The sequence below is a fragment of the Camelus bactrianus genome, chromosome 3 (genome assembly GCF_048773025.1).
Source record: "Camelus bactrianus isolate YW-2024 breed Bactrian camel chromosome 3, ASM4877302v1, whole genome shotgun sequence".
Classification (NCBI taxonomy): Eukaryota; Metazoa; Chordata; class Mammalia; order Artiodactyla; family Camelidae; genus Camelus; species Camelus bactrianus.
In genome coordinates, this window is record NC_133541.1 from 55782887 (window position 1) to 55799834 (window position 16948).

General features: G+C 37.1%; 2 protein-coding genes across 5 annotated transcripts in view; one reads left to right on the top strand and one right to left on the bottom strand.

Annotated features, from left to right (window-relative positions):
• The first annotated feature begins 1061 nt into the window (after nt 1–1061).
• ZCCHC9 (zinc finger CCHC-type containing 9) lies at nt 1062–10075 on the top strand. Of its 2 annotated transcripts, none has more exons than XM_010949234.3 (6): nt 1062–1627; nt 2740–3151; nt 5716–5866; nt 6126–6218; nt 8127–8195; nt 9451–10075. In XM_010949234.3, the coding sequence occupies exons 2-6, from the start codon at nt 2768–2770 to the stop codon at nt 9567–9569; spliced, it is 816 nt and encodes a 271-aa protein (XP_010947536.2). In that variant the 5' UTR covers nt 1062–1627; nt 2740–2767; the 3' UTR covers nt 9570–10075. The 2 variants fall into 2 exon arrangements, with proteins under 2 accessions (XP_010947536.2, XP_045368391.2); XM_045512435.2 differs by lacking the exon at nt 1062–1627 and adding an exon at nt 1694–2299.
• A 3693-nt stretch (nt 10076–13768) lies between these two features.
• The window catches only part of ACOT12 (acyl-CoA thioesterase 12), a 41845-nt gene continuing 38665 nt past the window's right edge, over nt 13769–16948 (bottom strand). For all 3 annotated transcript variants that reach the window (XM_074360317.1, XM_074360318.1, XM_010949233.3), the window contains one exon: nt 13769–16904. In XM_074360317.1, the coding sequence (XP_074216418.1) occupies nt 16755–16904 (150 nt within the window). In that variant the 3' untranslated portion in view covers nt 13769–16754. The remainder of the gene's footprint in view (nt 16905–16948) is intronic.

The window sequence follows — 16948 nt, forward strand, 5'->3', positions numbered from 1 at the left end:
AACATTATGGTATGAGGAGCACTATCATACCTCTTGTAGGAAACTCCCTCTCTTCAAGAGCTGGGGGATTAAAAAAAAAATCTTTTAAAACTTTCCCCACCATAAGACCTAGTGTATTTATGATATTTACCATACTAAATTCCAGTATTCCTATAGCATTGACTTTAATCTCTCTTCTTAAAATGGAGCCATTTTCCACCTTGTTTTAACAAGCATTGCAAAATATATATTCTTCATTTAGTTAACAAAACATATTGAGCACCAACTATATACCAGGCAATGAAGATACAATAAACAACATATTACACAATTCACTGTGCAATTACAAATTTGAAAAGTGCCATAAGGAATTATAGACTGCTGTGAGTGCATACTAGCAATTGGTCTAGTCTGGGGAAGAGGGGCTTTGGAAAGCTTACTTGGAAATAAAATGTTAAAAGCCTTGAAGGGTGAGTAGAAATTAACTGGAAGAAGAAAAGGAGTACCATACAAAGAGAATAGCATATACAAAGGCCTAGAGATAGTAAGATGCATGTGTTATTTGAGAAACTGAGGAAAGACTCCTCTGCATGGAGCTCAAAGAAGAGAGGGAGATTGTGCATGGTGACGCTAGCGAAGTAAGCAGTGACTTAACACCTTGTTTGAGTAAGTTTGAACTTCATCCTAAGAACCATGGGAAACTGTGGGAGGGTTTAAAGCAGAGCAACAATTCGATTTACATTTCAAAAGTTCGCTTTGCTAAAGCAGGGAAAATGGATTTGAGGGAGTAGAGCAAGAATGGATGTCCAGACCAGCTGCCAGTAATCCAGGTGTGACATAATTAAAGTTGGAACAAAGAAGGTAGTCGTAGCGAAAAGTGGACAGATATTTAAGAGGTGAAATGAATCAAGCAAGATGATGGGGATGAGCACAGTTGTCCTGGTGAGCTTGGATGCCAAATTTTCCACCATGCACAACTGCTGGTGGTAGCGTTTGGGGGGCGCGGGGGGAGGGGCACCGTTGAGACGAGTTGCTTAAGAGACTAGGGTTTCCCTCTAAAAGAGAGAAAATCTTTGGTTCCACAATGTATTCGAATTGAATGCTTAACTAGCATTGGGCAGGACAGTGGGGCACCGCCCTCCACCCAACAGAGCCCCGAATATCCTTTTTAGATTTCTATCACGGTGATCCGCTCCCACTGCGCTAACAGTTTTACTTTACGTCTGCTTGGAAAGACGTAACTCCCTCCCGACGCCAGTTTCAACAAATTTTTGTTACATTTCTCTAAGTCCAGTTCAAAGATCAACTTCTCGAGGAAGCCTTCCGGGCCTCTCCCACCCCACGGATCCGCCCACTGTGCTGTGTGTTCAATAGCACAGATTTGGCACTCTTCACCTTCGCGCCTCCGCAGTCCAGCGCAGTGCCCTTCAAACACTGGGCACCCCACATGCACTAAAGTCAGTCATTGTTACCGGCGCAGGGAGGGACCGTACCGCCCGTCAGCTGCACATGCGCCCTTCAGCCTCGGGCACGCCGGAAATGACGCGCTCTCAGGGAAGACGTGCTTCCGCTCCCGAGTGCGGACGCCGCCTCAGGGGGCGGGCTTCTCTGGCTTGCTAACTCCGCCGCGCTGGAGGATTCGTGCGTGGTAAGTTGTGCGCGTGGCAGGCGAGTGGTAGGGTCTCTTCTTCAGTTCCCTGTGACCCGGGGGGAGGGCGGAAGGAGGGCGGAGGGAAAGGCAGCTACATTCCCGAGGGTGCCCAGTGCCAGGTGGGGCTGGAGCGCCCGGCTCCGCGGCTGGCCCGAGGGCTCCGGCGTGGGGACCGGCCTCAGCAGGAGGGGGCTATCGCTTGGGCTGGCAGGTCCGGCCTCACTGCGGCCCGTCGGGCGAAGGGTCCCGGCCGAGCCTGTACTCAGAGCTTCCCACGTCCCATGTACTCAGGGGAAGGATAATTCACTTCCTCTTGAACAGCCCCGGTCCCCACTGTGACAGTCACAGGTCCTGCAGCGACGAGTGTGCGCGCGTGATGTGAAGTGGCGTGCCGCGTCTCACACCTGTTCCCTGGCTCCTCAGCTTGTGTTGAAGGATGTTTTGGCAGGAGCTGAGGATTTTACACTGGTTGTTGCACGGAATGCTGCCTTAAAAGGGAGGCGGCTTACTAATTGAAAACAATTTGAAACAACTGGGCTGGAAGTAGTTTACCCTCTAATTCCTAGGAGAAGACCTAGTATCATCCCGTAATTGCACACGCTTTTATATATTTTACTTGTCAATCTGCCAGAAAGAGTTGTAATGACAAGCTTCACCTCCACGGACAAGGTTTGTGTATACTTACTTGCTATGCAAAGGCAGACTAAGGAAGATTGGAAGAAAGTAGACCTGGGACTTAGAGATAGGAAAGTAAATGGCTGAGAAAACTGCAGAATTTGGAAAGAGTAACTTCATTCACTATTACTATGTGACTTAAATTTTGGGAATAATTTGGTTTCTTAATGAATTGTTTTCCACTTTGAAGCAAGTATTTATATCCGTGGTTGTGGTGGTGTTTGTTTTTTACTGGAGTGGTCACGTCTCTGGTAAGGGCTAGATTTACATTACAGGCATATCTATGCAACATATTATAGGATTAAATATAGATATCTAAGTGAAGTAAGAACTGTTTTAAATAATTAAAACTTTAACACATGACGCATGTGTGTGATATAGCATGTATTTTTTTTTTCTTTTAAATGAAAGCTAACTGGCCATTCTTGTCTTAGAGATTGATAAGGTACCTCTGATGAAGCCATGACCAGGTGGGCACGAGTTACTACCACACATAACAAAAGACCCTTTCCTGCAACATCATGGGAGGACATGAAGAAGGGGTCCTTTGAGGGAAAAAGCCAAAACCTACCAAAGAGTGAACAACTTAAAGCCAACAGGCTGTGCCTTAAAAATGATGTGCCCCAAGCAAAACACAAAAGGAATAAGAAGAAAAAGGAATACTTAAATGAAGATGTGAATGGATTCATGGAATACCTAAGACAAAACTCACAGATGGTTAACAATGAGGAGATGATAGCAACAGACAGTCAGGAAGTAAGGGAAGAAATTGCAATTGCTTTAAAGAAAGATAATCGTCGGGAAGGAAGAAGATTAAAAAGACAAGCAGCAAAGAAAAATGCAATGGTAAGATTATCACTTCTACCAAAATGTTACTTTATATGGCTAGAAACTTATTCATTCACTCATACACATGTGTTTTAGCAGACTGATTACTGTTATATACTGGATTTATAAGGCAACTTTTTGAGGGCTAGTAATAACACTTGGACTTTTTTTTTTAGCACCTCCTATATGCTGAGCACTTGAGGTGCTGATTAATTATCACAACATTAAAAAAATGGTGGCATTCTCATGGGTAGAAAACATTGATGTACAGATAGGTTAAGTATCTTGCTGAAAGTCACTTAGTAGCAGAGGTGAAATTCAAACCCAGGAAAAGGTGTTAATATTTGACTAGTTAGAATAGTGGCTGGCACTATATGAGTATATGTGTTATTAAATAGATATCAACCTTAGTGGGCTGCTAGATCTGTGCAGTCCAACCAAAAAAAGAAAAAAAATTTAAACCCAGAGTCTGACTTCAAAACCTATATTCTCACCCCTTCCAACAGCCCTTTTTCAAACAGCCATTTTAAAAAAAGATGAAGTAAAGGAGAAGGCTAAGTACAACTGGTTAAATATGTGTGGTGTCTGTTAGTTGGAAAGGGTGTTATCTTTATTCATAAAAAACTGAGGCACAGGAAGGAGATCTGGTAAGAATCACACTGGTTAGTAACAGAGCAGAGTAATAGAGTTAAAATTCCTTGAGACTCTCCCTAGTCATTGCTCTGTCCCTCCTTATGTCCACTCAGAGGAATGCTGGGAGCTGCAGGTTTATTTCTGTGGTGCCTAGCCCTAGATTTTAAACTGTCAGACTTAGGAAATGAAATTTTTAGTATAATTCCTCTAATTGAATTTACCAAGTCTTCTAGCAGGATACTACATAAGAGTCAGAATTTGTTGCCATTTTACACTTTTTAAAAAAAAATTAGGATTAGTAAATGTAGAGCCCCGTTTGCACCAATGCAGGCTTGAAATGTGACAGCCTTCATAAATGTGTCTTCTATTTGCAGGATTCTATGCAGTATCATTTTTAAAGATGATACTGATGAAATATTCCTAGAAAAGATAATCATTTCTATTTGTATCAAGATAGTTTTGCTTGAATTATACAATTATTTTAAAATATTTTAAAGTCATGTTAGTATAACTTAAAGATAATTTCATTGTCATGGGCAGTGTGGTGAATTGCATACTTTTGGAAAAAGTTTAATGTGACATTTTAAGAGAAGTTTTATGTTTGTAATTAAAAGGAGAAAGACTTTTTTTTTTTTTTAAAGAAATGCTTTATGTTAAAGCATATACTTTAAATAGTATTTGGCTTCTTGTGACCTACCTTCAACTTGTTTTCTTGTTATTTTTTTATTACCTCACACTAAGCATCAGTTCTTCATTGTTAATAAGTTGATTAAGGTATAGAAATTTGCCAGTCTGCTCTCCACAGTCCTGTCTACATTAAATTTAAGGATCACTCAAGAAATTTTATTCGGTAAAAATTAGGCTTTAAAGATTAAAAACCTAATCAGTGAACTGTCAGGTTACTAGAGACCACCTTGACTTCACCTAGAAACTAAGACTTCTTAATCGTGGTAATCCAGTTTTTAGCAGTAGCTTTTCCTGCAGTTCTAGAATAAATGCATTTTCTTTGTTTGGACCAGCTCATTCTAAATGTAAAAGTTGATGAAGAATAAAGGGACTCATTCTTTTCCAATGTTATTAAACAGAAAAAAAAAATGAGGGTATAGTTGCAAAATATTGTTTTATTTTGCCTGTTGAATTTGCATTTTTCAGAAACGTGTGCTTATTTTGGAAAAAAAAATAAATGATGAGCTATTTGTTATCCAAGAAATATATATATTTTTTTCAGTTTAAATAAAATAGTTTAAATATCTACCATCTTTGATTGTGACTGATATTCTCATTCATTGCAGTAAAAATTATCCTCCAAATTGCTAAGTAAGTATGTAAAGCAACCAAACCATTGTTCAGTGTTGTGTTGGAGCCAGATAATTCGGCTTAGAATTATACCTTTAAAATGAGAATATATACTAAAAATGAAACCTCTGCCTATTTACGAATATTAAAGATATAAAAACTATAAGATGTACTTTCTGGTGTAAAATATATCATGATTTGAATTATAATTTAAATGGAATAATTTGACCCAAATTCATTTAATTATATGAACTTTAAAAGTGAAAGTATTAATTTTGAGTGGTAATTTTTATGGTCGTTGTCTGTCTGCTTCAGAAAACTCAGTTTTTCCGGTGTGGACATCCCCATTAGTGAAACAAATGTCCTTTTTTGCTTAATTTATTTAAGCAACTACCTCCTACAAAGACATTTATAACTTTGTATCTGAGACTGATAGATTTATGTATTGAAGGCTTTCAAAAGCACTGAGATCCTCTGATGGAAAAGACATTTTTATGGTTTAGGAACTTTTTTCTACAGATAAAGTATGGAGATTTCAAAAAACGAACTAGATAACTTTAAAATGAGAAATGTTTTAAAGATATTTTTGATGAGTAAAATTAATAAAGCCAGAGTAGTTTTACAGTGTGGAAACTCACATTTTGTTTTCCCAGGTATGTTTCCATTGTAGAAAACCTGGCCATGGGATTGCAGATTGCCCAGCTGCTCTTGAGAGTCAAGAAATGGGCACTGGAATATGTTATCGGTGTGGATCCACAGAGCATGAAATAACCAAGTGCAAGGCTAAAGTAGACCCAGCTCTTGGTATGTTTTTTTTCTCAGTTTTTTATTTGGTTAATGGAGAAAGTGGCCAATAAGTAGGCAACTAGTTTTTTTTTTTTTTTTTTTTCTGTTGACAGGGTTTGTTATGACTGTGCCACTTAATATTTTGAAATCAAATGAGAGTCAGCTTTAAATTATGTAAAAACGAATATGTTTTCTTCTCAGAGTATTTTAAAATAATATGAATTACATGACGTGTAATATATATAACCAACTTACCAGGAACTGTTGATTGTTACAGGTGAATTTCCCTTTGCAAAATGTTTTGTTTGTGGAGAAATGGGACATCTGTCCAGATCTTGTCCTGATAATCCCAAAGGACTCTACGCTGATGGTGAGTACTGTTGCTCATGTATGTCAAAAGTGGAAAGGCATCATGCAGTTGTGATTTAATGTACACTTAGCCACTTCTTAAATAAATTCTTGAATAAGTGGCAAAATCTTGAGAATTTCTTTTTATCAAGCACTATTTATGTTCTAGACTTTTTATGTAATGTGACTTGATATATTAATATATCAAATAGGAAAAAACTGACATGTACATTTCAAACTGTGTGCTTACTTCAGCATAATTTGTGAGAGTATGTTATAAATATCTGCTTTTAAACATAACAGAAACAAAGGTATTATTTCTCAAACTAATGTAAGATTTAGAAAAATAGTGTTATAAATTTAATTTCAGCCTAGCATACCATTTTGGGTAGAAGGGTTGATACACACTGTTCACATTTGTAAGTAATTTTTGTTTGTGAGGTTTTTCTTATTTGATTGTCTGGTATGGGATCACGTAACTTTCTTATCTTTGGCTTAGCTGATGTCTTAAGGTCCCCACAATAAAGCCTATGATGTCTAAAGCTTTACGGAGGATATTGTCTTCTGTTAATGTGATGCTGGTACCATCATGTTCTAGACACTTACTGTGTCACGTTCTGGGTTCCCTTGCAGAAGGTCAGTGAAAAAGCATAGCTTTGGAGTTGGACCATTTATTATAGACCTAGCACTGCCACTCACTAACTGTGGGACTGTAGCCAAGTTATTTAACTTCTCTCATCTCAGTTTCCTCACCTGTAAAATGGAAATGAGAAAACTGTATTTCACTGATTCTATAATGCACTTTTCCTCCACATTTTTATATCTCTAAACTTAGTATATCTTACTATTGGTGAGTGCCACATAATTGGCAGGGTTTTTTTTTCTTCCCCAGAGAGGTATGTAAAATAATGATAAATCTTATAATCAGTGCTATCTTAGATTTGACGAATTATGGTATTTTACCTTGAAGAGTTATGGAGGATTAAAACATACTATTAAGTGTCTCTGCTATTTCACTGTGGCATCTATAACAACAAAGAGTCCTGGACCTGGAAAAGGCTCAAAAGTGCCTTTCAATTTTGAACTTAAGAAACAGGTTATATAATATGACTAGGGAACAAAGGTGGCTTTGTACGGTCAACCAGAATGACTAGATATAAAAAAGTATAGGAGGGGGAGTAGACCACATAGAATTGAGAATTCATCCAGGCTTATGTCCTATAGGGTCATTTTTTCTGAGTAAATCACATAACATTATGAGGAAGATTATGATATGCTAGACCATTAAGCAATAGTGTTTGACCATTCAGTGAAAGACTGATTTTAGAAACCATATGTGTTTTAATTCACAATCCTGGAATGTTGCTTAAAGTAGGCAAATAGGCATTTTTTTGAGTTAGGATACCTGGCAGATAGAAGGCACTGAAACAAAAGTTAATTTCATTCCTTTTGTAACTACTCACCCCCATCTGACTTGTACAGCAGAGCAGTGGTTCCTGACCTTTTTCGAGGTCATTAATTATTGGAGAATCTGACAAAAACTATGGACATTCTCAAAAAATGCATTTGCACACAAATTTTGCAGAGTTCACAAGCCCCTGCGTATCTAACCCTGGTTAAAATCCAAGCTTCTTGGATGGCTCTTGGACATTCCAGAGGACAGGTACCTTTCATCATTCCTCACTTCTCTTTCTCACTTCTCCCCTAAAGACCAGGTGCAAGAAAAGGTGGGTAGGCACAGATTAATGCTCTCTGAGGTCAGGAGAAATGGAGAATGGGCTTATTAATAGGAATGGTGGCACCTACCTGGCTCCAGCTACTTTACAACTGACAAGGTTATGAAGACCAAATAAGATATAAAAGTGCTTTAAGACATTAAAAACCCTATGTAAGTCTGAGAGGTTTTCAATGACTTTGTTCTTTTTTGTAGGTGGTTGCTGCAGACTTTGTGGCTCTGTGGAACATTTTAAGAAAGATTGCCCTGAAAGTCAGAATTCAGGTGCGTTCTCTGGGCCTCCATTTAGAAGGGGTGAGATTAGTGTTCCTCTGTGTTTTTGCTGAATTTTGATATTAATATCTCATTGAGGTACAACTGATTTTAAGGCTGCCTGGTTTCTTACTGCAGTGATGACTTCATTGTTTCTGTATCAGTAGTAGACACAAAAGTGAGTATCAGCTGCTGTTCTCAGGTGTGAAAAAAAAAGGGACCAGTAAACCCCAGAGGACCCTGATTTTATAAAGCATTTTATTCATAAGTATTTATATTAGCTAACTAATGTACTTAATAATAGAGCTAATTCAGTATTGATTCACTAAAATGAGAAATATGAAAATAACTTTCAGTATTCATATGATTGTATATCCTCATGTATGCTCTAAAACCTCTGAAGGATTCAGAATTAGTTGCAAAAACTGGCAAAAATATTAAAATTGTATTATTTACACAGCGTGTGGCCAGCTATATTTTATTCCTAATGAAATACTACCCTTAGTCATCAAAAACTTCATAACTGTTCACAAAATCTAAGGCAAACTTTTGGGAAGTGTGGAGATAATTATTACATTAGTTTACCTAGATTAGAGTGATGATAGTCGTGTGTGAAAAAAACCAAGACAGTAGAATAGCCCAGTAGTACTTCTTAGGGAAAAAGCACATTTCTTTTACATCAGATAGTCATAGTACCACACAAATAAATCTGCTCATTCTTACTTCCTACTCCTACCACTTGAATTTGAAAGCTTGTTCTTGCTTACAGTCTTGTCTAGAAGAAGTCAGTCTATACTACACTGTAGGCAGTGAGATTGAAATGATGAAGTGGAATTTTAATTCTCCCTCCTGGGAGGATTGCCACTTCCCAAATGACAAGACTGACAAGCAGATGTTTTATAATTTCACAGGTGGAATCTTGTGCATTTAAAACTGATGCTTCATAAGTCTTGCTGTTTACAGACTGTTGGAATTCATTGACTCTATAATGGTGAACTCTGGAAAGGAATGAAAGAGCTTTTTCATCAATTTGTGCATTGCAAAGCAGTTGCTGCATTTCCCTAATTGGGACAAGAAATTGCCTGTGGTACTCTGAAATCAAGGATTATAATCAATTACAGAATTGCTCGCTTTCCTTTAGTGATGGAGTCTTCTCTCTTTGTGATTATTCATGTCAAAACTAGTTCTTTTGCTAAACCCAATACCAATCTAGGTGGATGTATTTGATGACTTTTTCTTACATTCTGGCTTTTCTATTTCTTTACAGATCGAATGGTCACAGTTGGTCGCTGGGCAAAGGGAATGAGTGCAGATTATGAAGAAATTTTGGATGTGCCTAAACCACAGAAACCCAAAACAAAGATACCTAAAGTTGTTAATTTTTGATAATGATGAGTACTGTCTTTAGTTACTGCCTCATTTTTAAGCATTCTGAACTGGACTTAGTTCACAAGATAGAGCTGGACTCCGCCTTGGAGTCCTGTATTGTAGATATCAGTATAATCTGGGTGTGGTCAAACTGTTTCCTGAGTTCTGTCTATCAAGGGGTACTTCCACCATTGTTTGGAGAAAATCCAAAGAAAAAAAAAAAGTGTTAAGATGTTTAAACTGGATTCTCTAAAAGAATATATTACTAAAAGATAGAACTTAGGTGTAATTAATTGGTTATAAACCTGATTGTAACAATTATCTTTTTCTTAAAAATATAATTATGCACTAATATGAACCATCCCTAAATATAGGGTAACTACTTTGCATTTGGAAATGAATTTTTCGTTATATTGTTTTCTTGGTTCAAACTACCGATTTATTATTATATTAGAAATTTATTTATAATTGCCTCCCCAAATCTGTATTTTTAGAATATTTAATAAAAACTCATTTGCTATTTACTTTTCTGAATACCTAATTTTGGATTGAATAAGCCATTGTCCATTAATGTCCATGTGACAGTCCCTTTGGAAACGCAATCTTTTATGAGTCCTAGACAAGGTAAATTTTGGTTAATTTTCATTTTAGTTTTGACATAAAGTATTACAAATTATTGAGGTTAAAATAGAAGAGTACCTCAGCTTAACAGCAGCTCTTTCTTTGCCCCTGATTTTCAAGGGAAAAATTCTAGCCAAAATTCATTTTGGGGTATTTAACCAGAATGATGATGGCACATAACAGAGTATGTGAAACTTAATAGCATTTTGTTCGCCTGTTTTAGATGAGTCAGGGTGAGATGCAGGTATCATCATAATAGAGTTAGAACACTAATCAGAGATCCATTAGCTTCTTTGTTTGATTTGATGAATACATGCATACCTAATACATATATTTTGCAAGGCTTAAGGCTCCCAATATACTGTATAATGGAATGACTGTTGGTTTGTGTGTTTTATTTGAAATTTTACCTGATTGGATACATTTGTAATGAAAGGAAACAGCTGTGATTAATTACTGATATTTCAAAAGCAAAATATTTACCAAATAAGAAAAGGAATACTTTTCTCTGTTTTAATGTCTATGCAACTCAACAGTTCTAGTCTTAATAGGAGCTGTTCTTTTATTTTCAGTGACAGAGGAAAACATGACAGAATATGGCTTAGCATCCCAGAGCTTAAGGAAATGAGTGCCATTTGAGAGGAGTTGTACAAGTCATGCAGCTGGAGAAGGACAGCAAGGCTGCCCTGGTCATTAAGTCTGAACACACCCAGATTTATTTCATCTGTCCTAGTAGGAGTAGCAGGCTCTGGAAAGTTGAAAACCTGTCAGCTGCAAGTTAAGTCTCACGTTTTTTATGTAGGCTTCAATGCAGAGATAATAGTGTCCATCTTGTCTTCCTTGGGTTACTTAGTTTACATTTTAATGATCTATAAAGTAGACGGTGAAATCATTAGAAATAAATTGCAGGTGCTGAATGTAACATTGGAAAAGCGTATGGACGCTTTGTCAAAGGAACTCAACAGAGACAAAAATTCTGACATTCTGAGAGACTATTGCTTGAAAGGAATGACAGGCGTTAGTTATTTTCTTAACTAAGAATGCTAATAGAGGAAGGTAAACATTTATTCATTGTGTATTTTCCAAGCACCTGCTGCATTCCTGGTACTCTTTCAGGCACTTGAGATGGTGGCAGTGAATAAGACAAACAAGGCCACGTACATTCTAATAGGGCTGAAAAATGGAGAGGAGACTTAGGGAAAAAAATGCACATCAGAATGTCTGTAAAAATCATAACAGGGATATTTCATTAGATTTTATAAATACCTCATTGAATCCCCTAAGACTTAGTCATTAGCACTCTTTTCTTCCTTTAGTCCTTTAGAAATGTCATCTTACAAGCTTGTCTTTCACTTTTCTATGACTGATTCCTAAATCCACATCTAGCCCTAAAGTCTCTGGTTTCAGTTCTGTTTTCTCACCTGCCTGCTGGACATTCTTACTTGTATGTTCCGCTAACACCTCAAACTCATAGTAGCTTTAAATCTCATCACTTCTCCTGAGAAAAAAAGGACTAATTTTCTTTCTTATCTCCGTTTTTTCCACTACTATTATATTCCATGCTTACAGGCTTGAGTCTCAAGTTGCTCTTTCTTGACATTCCCCTCTGTACACCCCCAGAGTCAACCCTCTCTTATTTCTGTCAGGTGTCTGTCCACTTAATAGAGAGTCTTTTCTGAACAGCCTTACAGGAAATAGCTCTTTCCTCATCCCAATAACTTTTCATTCTCTTACTCTAAATTTTCTCCGTAATTTATGTCTAACACTACTTATCCCCTTTCCACCAGATTATAGGTTACATGAGGGCAGGAATTTTGAGTCTTGCTCATTAGTATATCCTGTGAACATACTAAATGGTGAAATACACCAATGGGTGGACTCACTGAGGAATGGAAATAGAGGAGAAGAGGCCAAGGACAGAGCCCTTGGGTAGTCTAATATTTAGAGATCTGGTGGAGGAGGAAGAACCATAGTGGAGGCTTTAAAAGTGGAACTGGTGAGGTGGGAGGAAACCCAAGAGCGTTAACATCATGGAAGCTACAAGGAGAAAATGTTGCAAAAAGAAAGAACTAGTCAACATTGTGGATGCTGCCCAGAGGCTAAATAAGCCAAGAGCAGGGCCATTAGATCTGGCAATATGGAAGACATGGGTGGTAAGAGAAGTAAGAGAAGGCTTTGTGGAGTAGTGAGGTAGAAATATGATTCGATAAATGAAATAAGGATATGAAGACCAAATTTGTAGATAATTGAAATAGAGATGGGATGGCCTTTAAGAAATGGGGTAAGATGAAGTGTTGTTTTGTTTTAAGATAAGAGATAGTAGTGGCTATGGAAATAATCCAGGAAAAACTCCTGAAGTAGAGAAAGAAGAATTGAAGGAGGGAAGTCTTCGAGAAGGTTAGAGAGAGATTTCTTTGCAGGAGGTAGAGATGTTTACTTCATTATAATAGGAGGGATGGCAAAGATGTGGAAAGTGCATTGATGGGCGTATAATAAGACTCCTGCTTTGTGGTTTATATTTTCCTCAATGAAATATTTTCTAAAGTTCATGAACTGAGCAAGAGTAGGGGACATGAGAAGCTTGAAGGAAGAGAAGGCAGTATGAAATAGCAAACATATAGGAAATGTAGTAGGATTATCAGAGCCCTTTGAAATGTGTGGTCATAAATTTCAAGTGAGACCAGTTCATAATTTTTAGGTACTCGGTGCAGGGCTGAGGTAATGCAAATACTTTAATTTAACCACAGTTGTAAGCTTGCCAGACAAGTTGAAGGAAAGGCAAAGGTATAGGTGTTTTCCAGGGAGTGTAATTGATAATAGAGCATGGAATCTAAGCCAGGTAAGGAAAGAAGGGAGGACATGGAGAGGGATAATGAGCTCTGGAAATGTGGAAATACTAATTTTGAATCTATTTTCAAATGTCCCTAAAAATGTCACAAAATAAGGAAGGGAAAGATGGCATCAGATGTATAATTTTTATATGGTATTTTATACTTGCAAATATAAAATGAGAAAGGTGTTTTCTAATATTTTTCTCACTTTTGAATCTGAAGATAAGTTACTGTCAAGGACTGTGAAGGGTCTGAGATTCTTAATAAGCTAGTCTGTTAACTGTTTCATGGATGTTGGCAGAAGGCACGAGAATCCTGGTTCAGAGACAAAGGACTGGATTACTCATGGGACAGTGAATGGCGTGAGTATTAACTTAAGTATGTTGCTTCCCTTTTTCCATAAGTCCTACAGGGTGACATGGTGGGCGCAGACGGGTGCTGTAGACATAGCGGGTTTGTGTCACAGCTGAGGAACCCAGGGCCCAGCACTCTGGGCTAGTTGCAAACACTGTAGCAAGCAGCAAACAAGCCAGTTTCCTGTGCCCAGAGAGTGAGCCGTTAACCCTGAAGTCATGCTGTGGTCACCTTGTCCCACTTAATTGCCTATGGGACTAGCTACAGATGTTGCTTAGAATTAGGAAATGAAGTCTTGCAGTCTGGCACCTCAGCAGGAACATGCAAGACCACTCTGAGCCCATGGTGAACTGTCTGTCCCAGTAGTTACATTACCTTCAAATGGGTGAAATAAATCATGAACAAACTCAATATTTTACACTTAAATAATTTATTCTAAACCATAAAACTTATTCCTTAGTATATATATTTTCAACATATATTTTCAAAACTATTTCTATAAATATACCAAAAAAAAATTTCCAAAGTTATCTCTGAAATTTGCAATAAGAAATATGAACAAAACCATGTGATAGTATATATAAAAATACTCTGGATTTCTTCCCATTTTTATTAAAATTGTTCATCATATCCTAGAGGTGTTTGAGTATAAAGGTAAATATAAGCTTAACCTACATTCTAAACTATACAGATCAGTTTTTACGTTTTTCCCCTAGATTTCTTTTTTTTAATTCTTTTATCTGTTTATTTAAATCCTTATTTTTTTTAATTGAGGTATAGTCGGTTTACCATGTATTTCTGGTGTTCAGCATAGTGATTCATTTACACATATATATGTATATATTCCTTTTCATATTCTTTTTCATTAGGCTATTACAAGATATTGAATATAGTTTCCTGTGCTATACTCCCTAGATTTCTTCTTTTAAACATTTAATAGAAAAACTGAGTACGGATCAGAAACTCAGTTGCGTTAAATCCAGGAAGAATTAATAGGGATGAGCTTCCTTCCTTAATCAAAAAGCTTTCAGTCCTGTTAGAAGCACTTGAAAACCCTTACCATCAAGAATGTCATGAAATCTTGAGTGTTCCTTGAGGATACTTTGACACTCCAAAGGAAAAAAATAAGCATAGCTACATATTTATGTTCCCTCTGTCCTTAGTCTCTGGGGGCTGAAGGGTGACGGCTGAAGCACCAGCTTAGCTGCTTACCCTTGGAGCAGTCATGTTTGCTTAAAGCCAGGGCACCACAGAGAGCAGGGAAGGCTGTCTTTAATCACCTCACTCTGTTCCAGCCTCTCCAGCATCTGCTTTTCCCACAAAGTGCTAGAAACATTCCCATCTCAAAGGTTTTGCCTGGGCAAGTCCTTCTGCAAAAAAACGTGCTACATCCAGAGATCCTCAAGACTCAAGTCTCTGCCTTCAGGTTTTTGCTCAAGTGTTCCTCAGTGGAACCTACTCTGACATCCTCTTTAAAATATGAACAACCACCTCTGACACCTCCCCAGCACTCACATCCTTTCTTCTGCTTTCTTTTTCCGTGTAACACTTACCTCCTAAATATTCTATATTACTTGTTTTATTATGATGTGATCAGTATGTTTCTGTTCCTTGCTGAACCCACAGAGTCTAAAAGTGTCTAACACAGAGTAGGTTCTTAATATTTATTGAATGAATGAAAGAGCAATCAAACACATTTCCATTAAAAAAGGAAATGGAGACCTCTGGGCTATTGTTGAATTTTACAGCAGGAGTGCCTTAGTTGTGATGTGATTGCAGGCAATAGATTTTAAACTTTTTGAGATGCCCTAAGTAGAGCCTGAATGCATTGCTGTCTTTTCCAGTGTCGTGCCTTTTTAAAGTCTCTCTAGTCCGATAGTCTGAAAGTGAGCACTTTCAACCTAGGCCATGATGACTGCGTGTGACTGATAATATTGAAATGGGGCCAGTGTGGTTGAAGAACTGATTTCATTTAATTTTAATTAATTTAATTTAAATGGTCACATATGGCTAGTGGCTACCATGTTGAACATTGCTGGAATAGACTGTGCCTGTGTTATAAGTTAGAGTGGGTGATGTCTTTATGTCTAAAAGTGATCCAGCCAAAGTTACTCTATTCCTTCAGCCTCACAATGTTCCTGTTTGTTACTGTTCATGAAAAACTTTAAAAATATATAAATTCAAAGGCATAAGAGAGACAAAGTTGGAAGTGTTTCAACTGTAGAAGGGGCCTGAAATTTTAGCATACAAAATTTTAGTGTAATGTAACTCCATTTAATGCACATTTTTTCACCTTTTTTAAAATCTAAAAGCATTCTCAAAAATCTTTCTATTTTTGGAATGTAGTATATAAGCATTTAAATCTACATATCCACTCTTCTTATTGTATATAAATTTTAATTCATAAAATTGGGGCACAGTCCAAAGTTCATATAAATAAAAATTGCTGGTACAGAATAATAAAAATAATTACAACCATACCTAGATTGGGTGAGTAAATGGGGAAACAGAGGTAATTATGTGACAAACTAAAGCAGGCTGTATCTAACCTCTTAAGTGCTCTGAACCTTAATCGAGAAGTTCTTCAACTTTTACAAGTTGTCCTGTAGAGGAGGCTAGCTTGACATATGCTGGTTTGTCTTATGAGTTAAGACAAATCACAGACAGAGTAAAATAATAAATGTTAAAGTCTAGGGAATAAAGCTCTAATGTAATGGTTATGAAAGAAGAGCTCAGTTAATTCTTTCTCTACAATATCACATTCTGCAGGTACTTTGCGAGTGTATATAGAGCAATAGATACTAAATTGGTCAGCTACCTTGATATATGCTAAATGACACTAGTAAAGTAGTTCCTATTACTAAAATTGATTGGATTCCATTATGTTTTAATGTCTTCCTAATTTAAAGCCCTAAAACATGTAATACGTCTTGTCAGGTGCTCCTGACATACAGATACCTGCCGTACACGGAACAACCCCATGTCATTAATCAACTAGCCAACTTTTCATTTCTGATTTTATAAAATTTTATAAAATTTCAAACAGAACACATGTCACCTTTGTGGCCTAAACATGTTTTGATTATTTTAACCAAAATGTCACCATTTTACAGAATACACAATATTGCAAATGGGAAATTTTCCATTGCCTGTGTCCCTGAACAAGAGCAGAGTCACAGATGATCTAAAGCAGAATTTTAAAGCTCTTTCAATGTTAACCCAGATCACTGATATTTGACTTGGGTTACATTTTGTTTTTTAACCTCTTCGTAAGTACATTTTGCTTAAGCTGATATTAAATTATTTTTGTGGCCCAGAAGCTTGTCAAGTGTCAGTGCTAAGGGTGCTTGGAATTGAAAGTGGGAAATCAAATGACAGGTAATTTAAAGTTTATAATTTAAAATAGGCTTATCAACCCATCATCAGTAGCATTCTCTATGAACTGTATACAGGAGGCTGCTGTCTCTTCAATGGATTTTGACCAGCCACCAAGATTTCCAGCAAAGTAAGGAAAGATGCTAGCAGAAATCTGGTTAAAGTAAGATACCTGTTTCAAAGGAAAACAAAACAGTATTTTAATTTCTTATTGCC

Bases quoted from the DNA above. Each gene is read 5' to 3' on its own strand.
- ZCCHC9 (XM_010949234.3), top strand. From the start codon at position 2,768: ATGACCAGGTGGGCACGAGTTACTACCACACATAACAAAAGACCCTTT. The intron at 3,152-5,715 runs GTAAGATTATCA...TTGTTTTCCCAG, and splicing joins CAGCAAAGAAAAATGCAATG to GTATGTTTCCATTGTAGAAA. The intron at 6,219-8,126 runs GTGAGTACTGTT...TCTTTTTTGTAG, and splicing joins CAAAGGACTCTACGCTGATG to GTGGTTGCTGCAGACTTTGT.